The sequence below is a fragment of the Mastigoproctus giganteus genome, chromosome 10 (genome assembly GCF_048544385.1).
Source record: "Mastigoproctus giganteus isolate SK-2022 chromosome 10, ASM4854438v1, whole genome shotgun sequence".
Lineage (NCBI taxonomy): Eukaryota > Metazoa > Arthropoda > Arachnida > Uropygi > Thelyphonidae > Mastigoproctus > Mastigoproctus giganteus.
Genome location: NC_143584.1, coordinates 223,224,889 through 223,244,356, shown reverse-complemented (window position 1 = coordinate 223,244,356; position 19,468 = coordinate 223,224,889). Strand labels below are relative to the sequence as shown.

At 35.5% G+C, this 19,468-nt stretch overlaps 1 protein-coding gene across 1 annotated transcript in view; it reads left to right on the top strand.

Moving 5' to 3' along the window:
- LOC150079973 (uncharacterized) overlaps positions 1-10,339 on the top strand; it is a 104,431-nt gene extending 94,092 nt beyond the window's left edge. Inside the window, exons 9-12 of the mRNA XM_090383299.1 lie at positions 10-60; positions 1,267-1,362; positions 9,155-9,492; positions 10,222-10,339. Coding sequence (XP_090239425.1) covers positions 10-60; positions 1,267-1,362; positions 9,155-9,492; positions 10,222-10,339 — 603 coding nt within the window. The remainder of the gene's footprint in view (positions 1-9; positions 61-1,266; positions 1,363-9,154; positions 9,493-10,221) is intronic.
- The last annotated feature ends 9,129 nt before the right edge of the window (positions 10,340-19,468 follow it).

Sequence of the window (19,468 nt, the reverse complement as noted above, 5' to 3'; positions counted from 1 at the left end):
CTTTTTCAGATGTTGAGGAAAGAAAATGAAGAATTAAAAGCAATAGTGAAGACACTTGAGGTTCGTGGACATTAAATATATTCATATTGAATATTAATTATAGACCAATAGTAGTTTTGAGGCCTCTTTTAATTTATGTGTACTAACTCCAAAAATTACATCCATTTTTCTTCATAAGATATAGATTTTTCACAAAATGTTGCAAATATATTTTTACAATAAAATGTGCAAAAATACTTTTTTTTCATTACAATATTATTACAAGGCTGGAAACCATTGGTTAACAATTTTTCTAGTATCATTGCAAACAGGATCTTACAGAAGTGCAAATATACAGCACGAGCTATATTATAAGTATATAAGTGGACAGCAAACTGTTTTGAAGCCTCATTCTCTGCACTGTTTTAGTTTATAAGAACAGTCCAGGTAAAACATGGGTGCCTCCGTAGCCAGGTGGGAAGGAGCAGCAGTGCGTAGCACACGCTTCTTGATTAGACCAGGGTTCGAGCCCGTGACCACCAAATACGGAGGATTCGGAAAGGTCAGGGAATGACCACTGCGTATTCCCAGAGCAATATGGCCTTAGTTGCTAATTCTCCTAAAAACAAACAACAAAAAAAACAAACCAGGTAAAACAATATATCTGCATGTTGAGTTTTATGATGCAGTTATGGCAACAAGATGCTGCATAGCCAAATCTTACATATTTTGTTAACACTGTGGACTGTTCTTATGAACTTTGTTATAAAAAGTGAAGGAAAACCTTAGAATTAGTTGAAAAATGTATTGAACTTATTTTAGGATGAAACTTGAGGACCAAGATAAACCTTGGGCTCTATACAAAGTTTTATGAACTTGAAATCAAGGTAATAAAGAGTGTGCTTTTTTGTTATTCTCATGGTCTGGTATGAACAGAGAATCTATGAGAGATGATTGCTGTTTTTGCAAGACTATAACACTAAAAGTAAAAAGGACATTTCATAACCAAATATATAATTTATTATCCACCTATTCCTTCTCCACCATAAACTCTCAATACAATTTAATTATCAGATTCTGAATGTAATGATGATAGTGACTGTTCCTTGAAAAGTGTTAAGATTTGCTTAGTAGTTTGCAATAAAACAAGCTGAATAATTTGGTGAGAGACTTTGGTCTTCCAAAATGTTAGATTTGTTTTTTTTTTTTAATTCATATTTTTCTCTAACCCATCATAATATTTTCTAATTTAATTAATGATCTTCTTAATATTCCATCTTATTCTAGGATGTGCATAAACAAAACGAAGGGCTGAAAAATGAGTTACAGTCAACCAAGGACAGACTTAATAGTTTGCTGCATGATATCTCCAGCTATCTTGAAGTAAGTCTAGAAAATATGTTTTGGGAAGTATTTGTCACTAGGATAGAACTTGCTAATTTGGTTAGTTCATGCTTATTTTTGCTTAGTTCATGCACTACAATCCAGAGGATGCGGAAAGGTCAGGGAATGACTGAGCATATGCCGGAGCAATATGGCCTTAGTTGCTAATGCTCCTGAAAACCAAAATAACAACAACAATAGCTTAGTTCATCTTCTGTTGTAAGAGCTAAACTCTTACAATAATTGAAATTAGCTGTTTAATTATTTCAGACAAATTTGAAGAAATACTTCATTCGTAACACTAACACTGTTAGTGTTATGAATTATTAAATATGAAGTATTTAATTTCCGAGTGGCATTTTTAAAAAGAGAAACACTATTCTGCTTGAAGTTATGATTGTTGCTTTTTGTGTTGTTACCAGTTCAGGGTACTGATATGTTAACAGTCAGAAAAATGTGTACAATTTGGAATACAAGACATGATACATTGAACAGATAAAGTGAGAAAGGTAATAATTAGTATTTTGTTGCATGTCATAGCATATAACAAAACATAAAACATTAAAAATAAATTAGTATCCACATGCAAGAATATCATCATAACAACTTGGGATATTGTACTAAATCTTGCAGTAGTAGCAGATAACCTGATGGGTTATCCTCTAAAATAACATTCCCTCATTAACTATTAGTCAATGATTAAAACTTTACATGTGATTTTTTTTTTTTAGGTTTCCTTCTATAGATTACACACAAGAAAACACTGCCTTTTGCATCTCTTTGGAATTTTGTTTGAAAAATAGCATAATACTGGACAAGTACCAATGCTATGTTTGTTTAAAATCTCAGGTTACTTGTTTTTCTTCTCGCACTAGTTCATTGAAATCTACAGGAAACCTGATATTCTCTAAAGTTGTATATCCCACAGTGTAGCAAGGCTCTAAATACTCTTCTTACACTGCGGGAAGCAAGATACTTAGTTTCAAATGTCACACACTGTGAAATGCACCAAATTTTAAATAAACCTGAAAGTGGAAGTAACTAATAGTATTGAATACATATATAGAAATATATATATATGCACATGCAAACACCTGAAATTTTTCACAATTTTAAATCATTGAGGTTGTCACAGACATTCTCTCAGATAGTCTAAAGTGTTGATGGAACTGTTTCGGGTGACACTCAAGTCAAGTGGACCCAATTTTGGCAAAGTCCAAACAGTCTGACAGCAAAATCTTCTGCTTGCACCTTCATGATGGTGGGACTATTAGTAATCCTGGGTATAACCTCCATGCACACAGTGGGTGACCACCCAGGTGTGAACCAACGTAAGCAGGGGTCGAGGTGTGACACCCACACCACATGGAGGAATGCCACCCCTCTGTGTTATCAAGCAGTACTAGGTGGCAGATGACTCTCATCAACCGGTGAAATACCACCACTTTACTTATTGGAGGCTTGAAGTGGTGGAACCCATGTTTAGTCTCTAGAGCTAAGTTCCGGTCAACCCTTCCCCATCTCTTCCATCATGCAGTATGATTGATGACTTTTGAGGTTATGATCAAGAACCAATCTTCCTTACATTTCGAGGGTACAGCTCTAAAATGGTGTTCGCAGGCCGGCCGCTAGTTAGTACACTGGACCAAACCTATTGGTAACTCTCTAGGAGGCTTCCGGATCAGCTAGTGTATAATCTTGCTACCTCTACTTTGCCAGATAGTGACTGGAGGGAGTCCGAGTAATGTGTATGCGGGGGGGGGGGGGCATTGTCGAGGCCACGTTATGTCAAGGATGTGGGTATATTCTTACCATGTGTATGCCATATCCAAAAATATCATTACTTCATACAGCATGTCACACCCATTTTTTCTTACTATTGAATACACCAGGAATTGTCAAACTAATAGAGCAAGCTTATCTGCGAAAAGATCTAAACCTCCCAAACGCTTCCTAATTCGTTTCACAAATATACGTGGTCTCAATTCTAATCTCAACGATGTCCACTTGCAGTCTGCCAAACCCCATGTACTTTTTCTGACAGAATCTCAGTTATCTGTTGATTCAACTACTGCTCATCTCAGTTGCCCAAATTATTCACTGTATGATTCCTTTCACCTCAAAGGTGGTACTTGTGCATATGTCCGTTCCGATATTCCCTGTCAGAGACTTGGTAATTTGGAATCCTCGTTTCGATTTTCTCTGGCTTAAAATCTCTCTACCTCATTGTGCCAAATTCATCTGTTGTCTCTACCGTTCTCCCAACTCCACTAATCACTTGGAGCTCTTTGACTTCCTCTCTTTGCAACTTGACTTTCTCCAGTCCAACTTTCCTAACAGTAAGGCAGAACGAACTTTTCATTTTCCTTGTTTATTCATTCAACTGCCATTTTCTGGAACAACCTTCCTTCATACGTATTTCCTGAAAATAAGTCTACAGAAGTTCAAGTCCAATGTCAGCAAATATCTTCTTTCATCTTCTCAACCTCCAACCCAAGCACGGTACTATAAGTTCTAAAACCTCCTCACGTTTGAGGTTTACATAAAAATAATTTTAAAAAAAGTCTTTTAAAATTGCAAAATGGAAACGTATAAGAGAATGACATTGCTATTTTGTCTAAAACATTACAACAGAATTAATTTTATTTATTTTTTTAAATAAAAGGAGTAAAACATGTAGCATGTTTTTAAATATAATTTTTTATTAAATTTTAAAAAGTACATACAATAAGTAGTGCAATGTATTAAGAAAAGATGAAATAGCCATACTGTTAAAACAGAAATCAAAAAAACCCAGAACATTTTAAAAAAATTAAAAAAAAAAAAGTTGGCACCCATCAGGCAACCTGATGAATTTTGTTTTTTACATTTTGATTGCCACCACCACCTGGTTAAACAAGTAGTATACTGCTTGGCAAGAAGTAAAAAAGAAAAAAAAAGCAAAATATTTGAAACTGGAAACTTTATTCTTATAGTAATTGAGATATACATGCACATTAAATGTGCATGTATATCTATGAAAGTAGTTGTTTTTGGCCTTGTTTGGCCTCAGGTTTTCTGCATCAAATCATTGCTCATTCAAATAAGAACTATTGCATATAAAACAGTTATGAATCTAGCAATATTAATGAAGAAGACACTAAAACTTAGAAAACAATTCTCTTTGATGCAGATGAGTAGCACTTATTTTGTAATTCTCTCTCTCTTTGACAAAACTTTTGCTTTCAAACAATCTCTCTCTCTCTCCCCATGATCACTGTAATTCTTGCTACTGCTGGGATGGTACAAAAGTTAAATTAAAATAACAATTTATTAAATTGGTAAAAAAAAATAAATTATAGAAACAAAAACAGGAAATAAAATATATACAATAAAAACAGAGTATCTTTCAAAACTGTGTTTATTTGTCAACTGTGAAAAAAAAACACAAATATCACACTTAATAAAAGCCAGATTATATTCAAGAGACAATTGGAACAAACCATGTTCATTAGAAAGAGGAGGGGGGATAATCAGTCTAGCACAGCATCATACCTAATTTTAATATGGATAATGGAATGCATCTAGACACCCTATTTTCGAACTCTGGTGCTACATTAAGCGGATAGTATTGTCAAAATTGGGTACTACCACGGCCTATCTTAACATGTTTCGTATGTTAATAGTTAGTTAGTTGTGGAGGAATATTCCTTCAGATAAGACTGTCTTTGTATGCTTTCGCAATATAGTATTTTTCCGTTCCTGTTTCCTCTCTATATCTCCATACCCACCTCTACCCTTCCTTTCATTCTTCACGCATCACCTTTCTGCACATCTGTTTCCATAGTTTTATGATATCTGCATCTATTCCTCTTAGCACAAGTGTTTCATAATGTTCCTAACAACTTTCCATCATTTTGAAGGTAAAAAAAAAACAATAGTTTATGCTTAAACAATGATTTATTTATCCAAAGAAAAGAAAACAGCCTTTAAAATCAAGCAAATTATAATAAAGAAATTATTTATATCACACAAATGTTAAAGAATGTTTATTCTTTGTTATCATTGACTAAATGCACACTCATTGATGGTTCTTCGCTTGTTGTTGGCTTGGCATTCATTGTTTGTTGGAAGCAGAAGGAATTGTCTTCTTCTTTGGAAAAGATTCAAGAGTTGTTTGTTTCCAAGACAGTCTTTTCTTTTTAAATTTCATGATTGCATGCATAAGCATTTTTTTTTAAATCTGCAACTTTTCTAGTGCGATTTGAATCTTGTGATTCAAAAATATCAGCTGCTTTTTCTGTGTTGAAAAAGCTTCGTCAAGTCCCTTGAGAGTGAAGGAACAAATAGGAATTTCAGCTGTTAAATCTTCTTCTTCCTCAGCTTCACATTTTGCCATTTCAAGGAGGTCTTCATTTGTGAGCTCTCCATTGTATGTTTGAGGCAGATCATGACGTCAGTTGTAGAAACCTCAAGCCGCAATTGGTTAGCAATATTAATGACTGCTTCTGTTCATTTTGTACGATCTCTGCTGGTTCTTGAAATCCTTCAAAATTATCAGTAAACTTTGATAATTCCAAACACTCCTCATGTTCTTCTCTGTAATTTTGTCCCAGGCTTGTTTTATTATTTTGATTGCATCTAAAATATAGAATTCTTCCAAAATTCTTTAAGAGATCTCTGCATAAACAAATAAACTCATGCACGGTGGTAATGTACTCTTTAGCTACACGAGTGGTTTGAAATGCTGTATTTATGAATGTTTAGCATTTATTTATTGCAATTAATGTTCATATTTTCAATTCTATTGATACTTGATATTTGGGGAAAAAACCTCTTAAAGCGGGGAAACTGCCTGTATATATACACACGAGAGTTTCAGTGACGCATTACCAAAGGCACACAATGCAAGAAAGCAAGCTTATATAGCATCAGCCAAAGAAAAAAAATCTTATTTCACCCATCCACTCGCTCCAAATGTTTGTCAAGTTCTGCCTTGAATCTGTTTAAGATATTAACTTCTACAACAACAGATGGAAGTTTGTTCCAGCAATCAACCACCCGCTAGCTAAAGGAAAACTTCCGCACATCTATCCTACAACTGTCTTTCCTCAATTTGAATTTATGCCCTCTCAGGTGATTATTCTGAGCAAGAGGAAGAATCCCATCCGCATTGAGCATGCTCAAACCATTCAAACCATACACCTCAATCAGATCACCTCGCAGGTGCCTAGTCTCCAGACACTGTAATTTGCAAAACTTAAGCCTTTCATCATAAGAGCAACCCTTTGTTCCATTCACTAATCTTGTTGCCCTTCTCTGTACTCATTCCAACAGCTCTATATTCTTCTTAAAATGAAGACTCCAGACCTGTATACAGTACTCAAGGATAATCATCTCCTTATCCCTGCTAGAAAAATTCCTGTATATCATTGACAAGACGCTATGAGCTACTCTTGCAGACCATCTTCACTGCTCAGAAAACTTGATATCTGCCTGCACAATTACTCCCAGGTCCTTTTCTCTCTACCACTGTCAGTGTGGTACCACAGAGTTGATACGTTACTCTGAGATTACTGCTTCCCATATGTAGTACTTTTCATTTGTCAATGTTAAACTTCATTTTCCACCTCTCAGCCCATCTGCTAAACTTTTCTAGATCCTGTTGCAGCAGTGTACTGTCATTAGTGTCATTAACAACCCTGCCAACCTTCGTATCGTCTGCAAACTTGGACATTAAGCCTGATATACCATCATCAGTATCATTTATAAATGCAGAAAACAACAATGAACCCAACAGTGAACCCTGAGGGACTCCACTAATAGCATTAGTCCACGAAGAGCAGTGTCCATTGATTACCACTCCCTGTCTTCTTCCACTCAACCATCCCTTTATCCATAGCAGCAATTTGCCTCCAGTGCCACACTGCTCCAATTTGTGCAGCAGTCTTCCATGTGCAACAGTATCAATGGCTTTTCTAAGTTCCAAATATATGATATCAAAGTTATTCATTGCATCCAGTTCCTTTGTGTCTACATCATAGTATCCAATCAAATTATTCAGACAAGACTTCTCCTTAACAAACCCATGCTGTGTCTGAGCTATAACTGAAGTCTTGTCTAGATGATCCTGCAATGGGTCTTTAACCAGTGCCTCCATTAATTTCCCTGGAACAGAAGTTAAACTAATAGGTCTGTAATTACCTGTGTCTCCCTTTGATCCCCCCCTTTGTGGATTTGGGTCACATTTGCACATCTCCAGTCCATAGGTACCTCCCCTGAGTCCAGGGAAGCTCTCATAATTATGGCTAAGGGTTTGCTTACTTCCTTTGCCGCCTCCTTTAATATAAGTGGATAGATTCCATCCACCCCAGGTGCCTTTCTTGTGTTTATCTTCAACAATTGCTCCTCCACTTTACTCTCTGTTATTACAAGATTATCTAGCTTACTGCCATAGTTGAATACATCTCTGGCATTTCCCTTCCCTGAATAACTGCTCACGTGTGAATGTCGATGCAAAATATTCTAGTGTGTTTCATTAGTCTTTTGTAAATGTGCACAATTTTAAAGTAAGTATTGAATTTTCACATTGTCATTGAAAAAATATTGTGAGTTACATTAGGTTGGCAGCAAAATTGTACATTAGAAACACTTGTGTCACTGAGAACCTACAAAATCCTTATGTACCTTCCTGTTCACTGAAGACTTGTTGGAATACATTTTTTTTTTGGTCAATGTAGTAAATGGAAATGAAAAAGTTTTTTTGGATAAAGATCTTTGTTATGCTTGGACTTCAAGTTTAGATTCCACCAGCAAGTTAATCCATGCAAATTAAGATATGCAGGTCATGTTGGCATACTAAATAGCATATTTTGCACGTCTCTGAGCCACGCATCGCTCTACAGTATATTTATCACCATGCTAAACTAGCCCTTATTTATACTGCAGAAATCCAGACATCAGTCCCACCTTCCCCAATGCACGCTATTGTTAAATCTGAATACTGGCTTCTTTTTTGATATATATAAAAAAAGCTATCCCCATCAGTCCTAAATTTAAATGCGATAAAATTTATTGTATTGAGAATCCTAAAAGAAAAAAGTAATCCTAAAAAAGTATAAAACTAATCAACAGGCTAATCTGTTTATTAGATTGCAAGCTATATGGCAATGTTTTGGTTTTAGCCATGAAATTCTTGGGACCAACATATTGATTGAACCACTTGGCATTCAGGAACTTTGGCTTATAGGCAGCAGAAACTATGGACTGGCTGTTTCCCTTCAAGTCATTGGTTCCAGATTGAGGAAACAGAATGGTGATTTTCAGTTAAGTGTATAACTTGATTATTCAGTCTATTATACAACATTAACCTGAATGAAGAAATATTTCCACTAAAAGTCATGAATTTGGCAAATAAATATTTGATGGGAAAAATCACCATTATAGTGATATCAAACCAAACAGGAATATATGTTCTGCTTTTGGTTAACATTGTATTTGTTTTATTTCTAGTCATACAAATTTTTTTTTATTTTTCATGCATCCTAAACAGATACCAAAGGATGCGTTTGATATTTCTGTGATGAGTTCTTTTGATTTTGGCAAAATATATAACTGTAATTTGCCTTTGAATGAAACCATGTGCAGGATACATAAATTATATTCATTTCTCTTAAGTTTTATATATTGTGAGATTTGAGAACTAAAACTCTTAATAGAAAAAATATTTGATTGAAACTCTTAAGAAAAAGCGGTTAATAGAGCAAAAAAAAAAAAAAAAGTTATTTATTATTATTATTTTTTTTTTTTGTAGAAACAGGAATTTGTCTCTAACCAGGGAAAATTTCTGACACCGTCACCACTGACTGCTGAGCCAGAGAAACAAAGGTTGAGCCACACACAACTTGATGCTTTGTTGCATGCATACCATTGTCGACAGACCCAAAGATCCACACAAAGGTGTTCTGTTCCACTCTGCCGACGAATGAGAAATTTACTCAACCATATGAGTTACTGTCAGGTTGGAGAAGCTTGTCCAGTTCCCCACTGTGTGTCTTCCTTTGAAGTTATTGGCCATTGGAACACTTGCACCAGTAATAACTGTCTGCTGTGTTCCTCCAGTTTGGATTCCAGACTCCCAAATGCAGTCAAGTAAGTGGATAGAAGTAGTTTGTGCATTGTTACTGATCATCATCAGAGTTTTTATTTGTGTAAATTCCAGTGTTATAGTTATTCGGTTATTTCACCATTAAGGAGAAATCAATTTAACCTGTTTGAAATGGCTATGGGTCTGTTAATTCTATTAATAGATCCATAGCCATTTGTATTAAATATCTAGATCACAAAAAATTTACATTATGAAAGTAGTTAATTGGATACTGTGCTATATGCATTATGGTATGTTGGACATTGTGCTGTGCCATAACGATTATATTCATTATGGCATAGCACTTGGTGTACCATTAAATGCTTAGGTGCAGCAAATGTGTTAAACTAATAATCGCATTTTTCTTGAAAAGTGCAAATGATCAAAGTAGCCCTCACACCAATAAACTCCGAACAACAGTATTACCATCAAAATAACACCACAACTCCATGTTTATTGTTTCTAGAATGCCCATAGTTGCTTTCAGAGACATCGACCCAATAGGGAAAAAAGCTCCAGTTTTGTGTTATGTTAAACTGCAAATTTTAATTAAGTAAACTATTGTAACAAATGGCATCTAATTGACAATTTATTTGCAACTTGGAGAAGATTTTAAATGACTATTTCAGTACAAATTAATCTAATGGAGATAAACATTTTCATTAAATATGTGTAGCTTAGTTGTGAACTGTTTGTTAGGTAAATAGTTATACAAATTTAATTTACTTTTTCAGGTTTCCAATAATGTTCCCTGTGAGAACATCAAGCAAAGAATCCATAAATGATACCAGGTTTGCTTCTTCTATGTTGGTAAAGGTCCAAGTGCAAGTAAAAGGTGGTCATTCACCTTAAGTTCAGTGAACTGTGATTAGGGTATCTAATGGCCTGAAAGTCCATTATACTATTTTCTTACTGAATATTTCTGTAAATAAATTCTGTTTTCTATTTTAATTGGCTTTCTGTTTATTTATATTGCTATGATAAGTATGAATTGTTAATGTTGTGCTGATCAGGCTTACTATAAAAAAAAAAAATAATCATCAGAATACAATATAAATTATCAATGCTGATAAAAACATGGGGAGGGAGCAGAAAAGAAGGTAGGATAAGTAACAATTTAAATAGATAGTATGAATCAGAGCTGTAATACTCAATACGTTCTGTGTTGATATTAATATTTGTAAAATGATAAGAGGAGTTTACCTCAATATAGTACGTAGAACACTTCCGTATGATACTCTCCAGAAATTAAAACGAAAAAATCAAAAACTTACATTAGAGTAAAAAATAAATAATTAAAAATCAATTTAATGCAATTAAAAATTACAAATTAAAAAGAATGTAACGAAAATATTCAAAAACGATTTTCCTTTGCTTCCCTCCTCACATAGGTAACTATCCAGTTGACCTTTGAATTTATTCAAACTGTCAGCCTCAACCACCTGCAAAGGCAACATGTTCCAGCAGTCAATGACTCACTGGCTAAAAGAAATCTTCCTACAATCTAGTCTAAACCTTCTTCCCCTATAATTTGAATTTATGCCCCTAAGTTTTAGAATTCTCTATAACAGTGAAAATTCTGCCTTCATTTATTTTACTAACCCTTCTCAGAGCCTTATAAACTTCAATCAGGTCACCACAAAGGTGCCTGGCTGCCAAGCTCTGTAGCCCACTTAATTTGGATCTTACCCCGTACGGTCCCCTTTTACCAATCTAGTCTAAACCACGTGTTGCCCGTCTTCAGCCTCTTTCAAGTAGCTCAATCTATTTTTTTTTTTTTTTTTTTCAGATATTCTTGAACACATATGTCTCCATACTTGAACACAGTTTTCCAAATGTGGTCTTAACTTCTCCTTATACAGTGGGACTACAACTTCCATATCTCTGCAGGATTAAAAAAGGTAAACTGCAGCCATTATCAACCCACTCCAGGATGGAAGCCTCTTCAACAATTCATGTTGAGGGATATAGACCATAATGTGCCACGCTGGTCCAGTGCAGATTCAGGTTGATAAATCATAATGGACACCATGGTCTTTCCTGGCTGCCTGTTTACACTGCTCAGAAAACTTCATATCTGCCCATATTATAACTCTTAGACCCCTTTTTTCCTCTGTTTTTAACTCAATCCTACCAAGTGTATAATTTTTTTGGGAGTGTTATTCCCCAAGTGTAAGACCTCGCATTTTGCTGCATTAAAACATAGCTGCCACTTTTCTGACTAGTCATCCTGAATGAACACTGCTTGGGTACTGATCATTAACTACTCTACCAATCTTTACTTCTGCAAAGTTTGACACCAAGCCTTCTGTCCCATCATTATTTATGAAAGTTAGAAGCAACGTGGGTCCAAGAACCAATCCTTGGGAACCCCACTTCTGACTTTACACCAGTTTGAAGAATATCCATTAATCGTGACCCTTAGCCTTCTGCCCAGCAGACACCCCACAATCCATCTTAGAACTTTTCCAGTAATTACAATGTGTTCCAGGTTATGCAGTAACCTCTCATGTACCGAGTCAAATGCCTTTATAAAATCCAAATAAACTGTGTTGAAATTGTTCCCTATATCCAGCTCATGAGTAACTGTATCATAATACCCTTTAGTTAAACATGATTTTCCCTTCACAAAACCATATTGTGTGTTATTCAGAATGCCACTGGATCACACCATTAAGCATTGCCTCTACCGACTTCGCTCTTAGAACCACCTTTAAGTATTGGTGATACGTTGGCACTTCTCCAATCCAAAGGAATCTGTCCAGAGTCCAAAGATGCCCTCATAATTAACTTTAATGGTTCAACATACACCCTGGCAGCTTCCCTCAAAATTACTGGGTAAAAAAAAAAAAGTAAAACTGCAGCCATTATTTACTCACTGCAGAAAGGAAGCCTCAACAATTCATGTTGAGGGAATTGGACCACAATCTGCCATGCTGGTCCAGTGTGGGTTGACAGATTGCCATATTTAGCAGTCAGGGGCTTGAACTCTTGGTCTATTCAAGGAATGTGTGCTACTGCATCCTGCTCCTGACCACTTGGCTACTGAGGCTTTAATTTCTGGGATATGCCATCAACTCCAGGAGCCTCACCATTATGCTCAAGTTTTTCTAATAAACAGTGATCTGTAATTTCAAAATCACTAATTTCAATTTCATATGACTCGGCCTCACTGGCAGTCTCTTCTCAGCATGAAGGGTCTTTCTTTAGTAAAGTCATACAAAGTACCTGTTCAATTCATCTGCAAGAGCAGCTGGGTTGTCTGACCTTCCCACACCTGGTGCATAATGATCCAATCTGATTTGCTTTTTTCTTCCTTGTATTGACATACATGAAAAATCCTAGTCTCCATTCTTTGCTTTCTTAACAAGTTCTTTCTCATATGCAGTGTTGGCCTCACTAATCTTATCTGTGGCGCTATTACAAATCAACTTATAGCTGTTGTAGGCTTTAGTGCTTTTCATTGCTCTGTAACTGTTTCATGCCATCTTTTTCTGCTGTTTGACCAACCACCTCCACATCAATTTCAGCATCCTTCTGCAATATTTTTATGTATGTGTTAATGGCTCCTCTGATTTTTACCCTATCTTATCCCGCTCATTTGAAATGTTATTGCCCTCAGAACACCTTGCCCACACTGGCTGTTATGGCAACAAAGAAGATAAATGCTGATCTATATTATCCTTCTCCCCCCCCCCCTAACTTGCAGTTTTCCTGAACCCTTAATGTATCCTTAATGATACTGCCAAAAATCTGTGCTCCATCTTTGTTCAAATCAATACTATCTCTACAAAATAGATTCCTTCCACCTATGAAATCAGGTCAAGCTGATAAAAAATTCCCCCCTTCCCCTTAGACTTGCAGATTCCTTCAAGTCAAGAGCTAATCCACAGGCTTTCAGCATATAATCCCACCTATCATGTCTGGGCAGGATTGCAGGCACATATTCTGACCTTTCAGCATGGTTCTATGTTCCTATATTTATCCAACATGGTCAGGTCATGTTCATTTAATATCAGCCCCACCTGAATAATAATACTTTTCACCCCTTCCCCTTAATATCTGACAATCTGTTGGTAATCTCATCAGTTGACTAGAACCAAGTTGTGCTTGCTGGGAGCAAGCACAACCTGGTTCTGGTCCACCTATCTTTATTACAAAAAATATTACTCATTTCCCTGATAATAGTCTCCCAATAAAACTAGATCACCTTCAGCCAGAGTGGTATGCACTCGACTATTCTTATCTGGAACCTGACATGAAGGGGTGGAGAGGTGCATAACATGACAGACCACAAGGTACTTGAGTCCCTGACTCAAGTTGCATTTGTTTCTAAGGCAAACGCTCTTTTCTTCAGTGACCCAGATTCTTCTTGTAATACACCAGTTTCTAAATATGAGATCTGTACAATCCTTACATCGGGTGCAAAGAAAAGAATTGTCGGTTGAGCTATGCTTGTGCACTAGACAAACCAGTGGCATATCCAGGATTTTTTGCCAGTAGGCACATTAAAAAAAAAAGTGCCAATGGCAAGTAACAAAAAAAAAACATCATTTGCTTTCTAAAAAATGTGCTACAATACCAGATTTTGGCTTCAGGGGGTACAATTACCTGCTGACCACCCTGGCTATGCCACCGAGACCAATCTTAGAATACTTGCCACAAGCTATACAAATAACCGCCTCGTGACTTACACTGAATATGTCTGCAGGCATTTCTGTCTGGGTGCGAGATCTTGGACTTTATATTTTAAGTGGATCTTGTAGCAACCGTTAAAGGTAAAATTTAACTTTAGAAACATTGCAAAATTTAAATTTACAATATATTACAGAATTTAAATTTCCAAAATATTTCAGAAATAAAATTATTGACAAAACTTGAAACCACTAGATAAGTTAAATTCAAGCTACCTAATGAAAGTTACAAAGTTCCAGCCAAAATATCAATAAAAGCCTTAAATTGACTTTAGATGGACTAGTGACAGAGAATCAAAATACATGGGATGTGTATAAATTACACTGGTCGGCATCAATTTCCTCCCTGAAATAATTTCGACAGATTCTTGTAGGAAATATATCAAAATACGTGTTTAAGAAGCTCTCATCGCCCTCAGTTTTCGAATATCATCGGTTAATCATGCAAGACTGTACTTGCACTTTTCGGGGCCTGAGGTTCTAAGCTCTTGTGGGCCCCCCTTTAAATATACCAGAGTCAAAAAAACAAAAAAACTTGCATACATAAATATAATCAGAAAAAAACCAATTATTTTTACCGATCTGTTTAAACACTAACATTGAAATACTGCAAAATAAAAAGAACAGTACTGAAATAAATTCTGTCTCGCAATGTTCGCACCTCTGGCCATTAGGCAATAGATCAGCTGCTGTAGAATGCACGAATTAAGAACTAAAGGGACATTCCACAATTTAGTTGTGTGAAAAAGTTGTGCTGGTCAACTGCTTCATGTGTTCATAGCCAATGGAAAAGATAAGGCATATTCCCAATGCCGATAATATGCTGTTGTCAACCTGTGTTCTACTGTTACACCCTATTAGAGAATTAAGAGAGTGATTTTCCTTTATTCTGGAAATTTTTTTATTATTTTTTTATTTATATATATATATATATATATATATTTTTTTTTTTTTTTGCAGAAATGAGTCATCCACACTTTTAGTAAATTTCACCTGTCTCTGTTTACAGGGTAAGTACAAGTGGGCCCTAATTTAGTTTAGATCAGGGCGTTAAAAGAAGAAATGGCTTTAAAAATTTGAGATAACAGAGGCCATACGTGAACCCCATCTATGGTGAGGGCCGAGGCTAGCTCCTCATATGCCTGTCCATAAGTTCGGCTCTGGGTTAATGACCGAAAACCAAGGCCTGTTGTTAAAGCTTCATTTCCTACATTCCCATTTAGGCTTTTGACCACGATATTTCTCAAATGGAAAAAAGATACCACGGAAAACGGAATCCAAATATGTAGGCAGCAGAAACTGCACTAACGCTTGTGGCGCCTAAGGCAAAACCTTGTCAGGCCCCTAATTCATATCGTATCGTAACACATATAGAATATATGCTACTGCATATATTATATGCAGTAGCATATAACGTACCCCTAGCACTAACCCTGGTTGGCAGACTACTGTTGGAATCTTGTAGGGGAGAACTAATGGACGATTATAAAGGCCAAACAGAACAGAAAAGTTTTGTTATCAGATAGACATTTTTATAAATAGAATAAGGCGAATAGGCCATTGTTCAATATTTAGTACTGTATATAACATTTTTCTTAAAATATACAAAATATTTTTTACTAGAAACATAGTTTTGACTTTAATTCTTTCTCCCTGGTGGGTGTTACAGCAAAATGGTTTCCATATTTCAATTCAGCAACGTCAAATGTACGAGAATCATCCTCAATTATAACAGGGAGCATTTTTTTTTTCCTTTTTTTTTTTTTTTCCTTTTTTTTTTTTTTTTTTTACTGACCAGTTATCAGGGGATACGGAAACCTACAATAAGTATAAACTAGTCGGTAATCAAGTTACGAAAGGGGCCAAAAGAAGTCTGGAAAATAATGCAGAGTCGGTATCAGTGGCGGGTTCAAGGGGACCACATGGAGAGTGTACTGTATACGTTTAAGCGCTCCTAGGTCGATCTAAAAAAAAACACTCAAAAACTTGGTCGTCATCCGCCCCTCCCCTTACGATGATACCTGGATACAATACTGAATGTTATCACTGTTAATTATTATTATTATTAGCCATATGGTGCAAGGAAGCCTGAGGCTTATGCTGCACCAGCCAAAAAAAAAAAAATTTCTGAATTACCCTGAGAGAAAGAGAAGGAAATCACCAAGAAAGAGAAAAATGATGATATCCAGCTCAGGATCCAGGGTGTGCCAAGCCCATACTCACCAGATGTGAGCCTCTGGGGGTTATCCTGTTCAAGTTGCTGACAAATTGGATAGATATTTTACATCACATCTACATTCACACTTAAAGAATTTTTTAGCGATGGGGATGCCAGAAGTGTGTCAAATTCTAACAGGTAGCTAAATGATTTTGTGATAACTGAAAGGAAAGTGGAGAAAAAATTGTTGTCGATGCTTAAAATAAATAACGAAACTGGGTGGAAGGATCACTTCAATTATATTAAGAGAGGTGGAAAAGGAGGTAAGCAAATCTTTAGCTGCAATTATGAACGCAACCTTGGATTGTGTAGTATTGCAAATGTATCCCCAATTCACAAATGGAAGATCAAAGGTGAAGTGAATAATTACAGACCTGAAAGTTTGACTTCTGTGAGTAATGCAGGATCATCTAGACCAAGGGTTCCCAACCTTTTTTTGCTTGTGGATCCCCTGAGTCCTAACTTTACGTATGTGGACCCCCATATACGCATATGTAATATTCCTAAATGAAATATTTATTTGTAAGTTAGTAAAAGCTAATAATTAAACAATTCCAATATAATATAAAAAATGTAAATTACAAATTTTGAAAATTTTAATTGATAAAACTGAAACATATTTTTACTGTAATGACAGAATTAGTAAAAAAAATTTTTTTAAATACTATTTCAAACAACATATATAAATTTATTCCTAAGGCTATTAAATAGGATCCCATTAAATAGGCCCTACTAATGAGATCCTTGTGGCTGATGTTTTGATATTAGCATTTTAATATCTGGCTCCAATTTTGTGAGAGTCAGACGAAGATCACCTCTTTTTACTATATCAAGTCGATTGCGATTTTTTGTTAACAACTGTGTTACACGACTAAAGCCAGATTCCACAAGATAAGATGATGGGAAAACAATGACATAATTTTAGCTTTCTCCCATAAAAGCGGATATTTACATGCAATGTCACTATTCTTCCATACATCATGCTTTCCTTTTTTGAATAGACTTTGGACTGTCTCATCAGACTGCAATTCAACAAGTTCCTCTTGTAAATCAATTTCAACATCAGCAACATTTACCTCAAATGGAATCAGCATCCAATCTGGGATGTTCAGTTCTAGTAGGTCCTTGAACCGAACTTGCATGTCTTCATAATTTTTTTTTAAATGATCAACATACACAACACAATCATCATCTTTTAAATCACTGCTAACTGAAGCAAGGTTTGGAAACTGGTCAAACGCACAGTGTGAGATATTAAGACTGTACAATTTGAGTTTTCCTAGGAATGCATTAATGGCTTCTTTGCTAGATATTAAATCACAATTATGTCCTTGCTGCAGCTTATTAAGAGAATTCAGTTTTTCAAACACATCTGAGAGGTAAAATATGTCTGTTTCATGGCAACCAACTGTTTTCTAATTTCCTTTTCGTTTAGAAATGATACAGTACTGTCCCAAAGGACGACGAAGCGACAAAGACAATTTCCTTTAGACAACCATCGCACCTCTGTATGCAGTACAAGACGGTCAAATCCTTCTTCATTTTCATCACAAAATTTGCGAAAGAGATGATCTTGAAGAGCATTAGCCTTAATGAGGTTGACAGCTTTTATTACAAGAGTTAAAGCTTCATGAATACGTCCACTCAATCTCTTCGCCACCAGATGTTGGCAGTGAATCACGCAATGTATGCAAAATACTTTTGGCAATGCATTTTTTAAATGAGTGATAAACCCTCTGTACCTACCGACCATGGAAGCAGCGCCATTAGTAGCAGCACAAGCCATTAAATTTTCGAGTGGAATATTTTTATCTCTAAAATAAGACTGGACTTCCTTAAATATTGTTTCACCATTAGTATCTGTTTTGAGGAATCTTGCAAAAAGCATTTCCTCTCCGAGTTGATTATCATCGATACATCTTATATATGCCAATAAAAGTACTTCATTGCCCATCAAAGTTGATTCATCGAGTTGCATTGCAAACTGTTTCACTCGTAATTGAGCAATAAGTTGATTTTCTACATCTTCAGACATTTCATCAATGCGTCTGGATATTGTGTTATTGCTCAAAGGAAGGTTATCGGTAATTTCACGTGCATTTTTGTTTAACATTGTCGAAATTACAACTGATATCGAAGGCAAGATGACAGTTTCACCAATGCTACCACAAACCTATCTATTGTTTCACCACAAGCAATAGATTTCACCACGACGATGCCGATTACTCACTATAGAATGAAATGACTGACTCTTTCTAGATTAGTCAGTGCTTAAATAATGTTTTCTTCTTCGAGAATTTTCTATGGAAAGAATTTTTTTTTTTTTTTTGCGTCAACTAAAGAAGATTCCAGAAAATACGAGTATCTTCTAACTGCGAATTTCTGGACTTTTCCATGACATTAGTTTATTTTATTATTATTTTTTTTATTTAACAAATTATTTTATTTATAATATTTTATCATGAACCCCTTAGCTCATATTATGGACCCCCGAAATACAATTTTTTTTTTCTTGTGGACCCCCTCAAAGCTCCTATGGACCCCGGTTGGGAAACGCTGATCTAGACAAAGCTGCAATTATACTTGACACAGTATGGGTTTATTAAAGGGTACACGGAAGAATTATTTACTTTATCATAGTTTTTTTTAGCTGCAGAAAACAATTTATTAAAATTTAATACAGTGGGTTCCGCTTATAGAAATTATTGTTTAACTTTATTGAACCACAACTTGAAAACTCGAACCCTTTATACGTTGCAGTGTATGAAACTTTTCTCTTGTTAGAATCACAATTTCAGTTTATTGAATCATAAAAGAAAGCTAAACCGTGATTTTTCTGGTTTCCTTTTTTTTCCCGTTCATCTAATGTTATTGGACTACACTTTTAAATGATCTGGTAAATGTGTATTTTTATTGGACTTTGTCTTAAATTATCTGGTATATGCATATTACCTCATTGTGTGTGCTGTTTACATGTAGTGACTGAATCAAGCAACTTTTACCTGATATCTCTGGAAAATAGTCACTTGATAATTATGCCGTTTGTTTACTGCTTGTTAACTCCCCTCT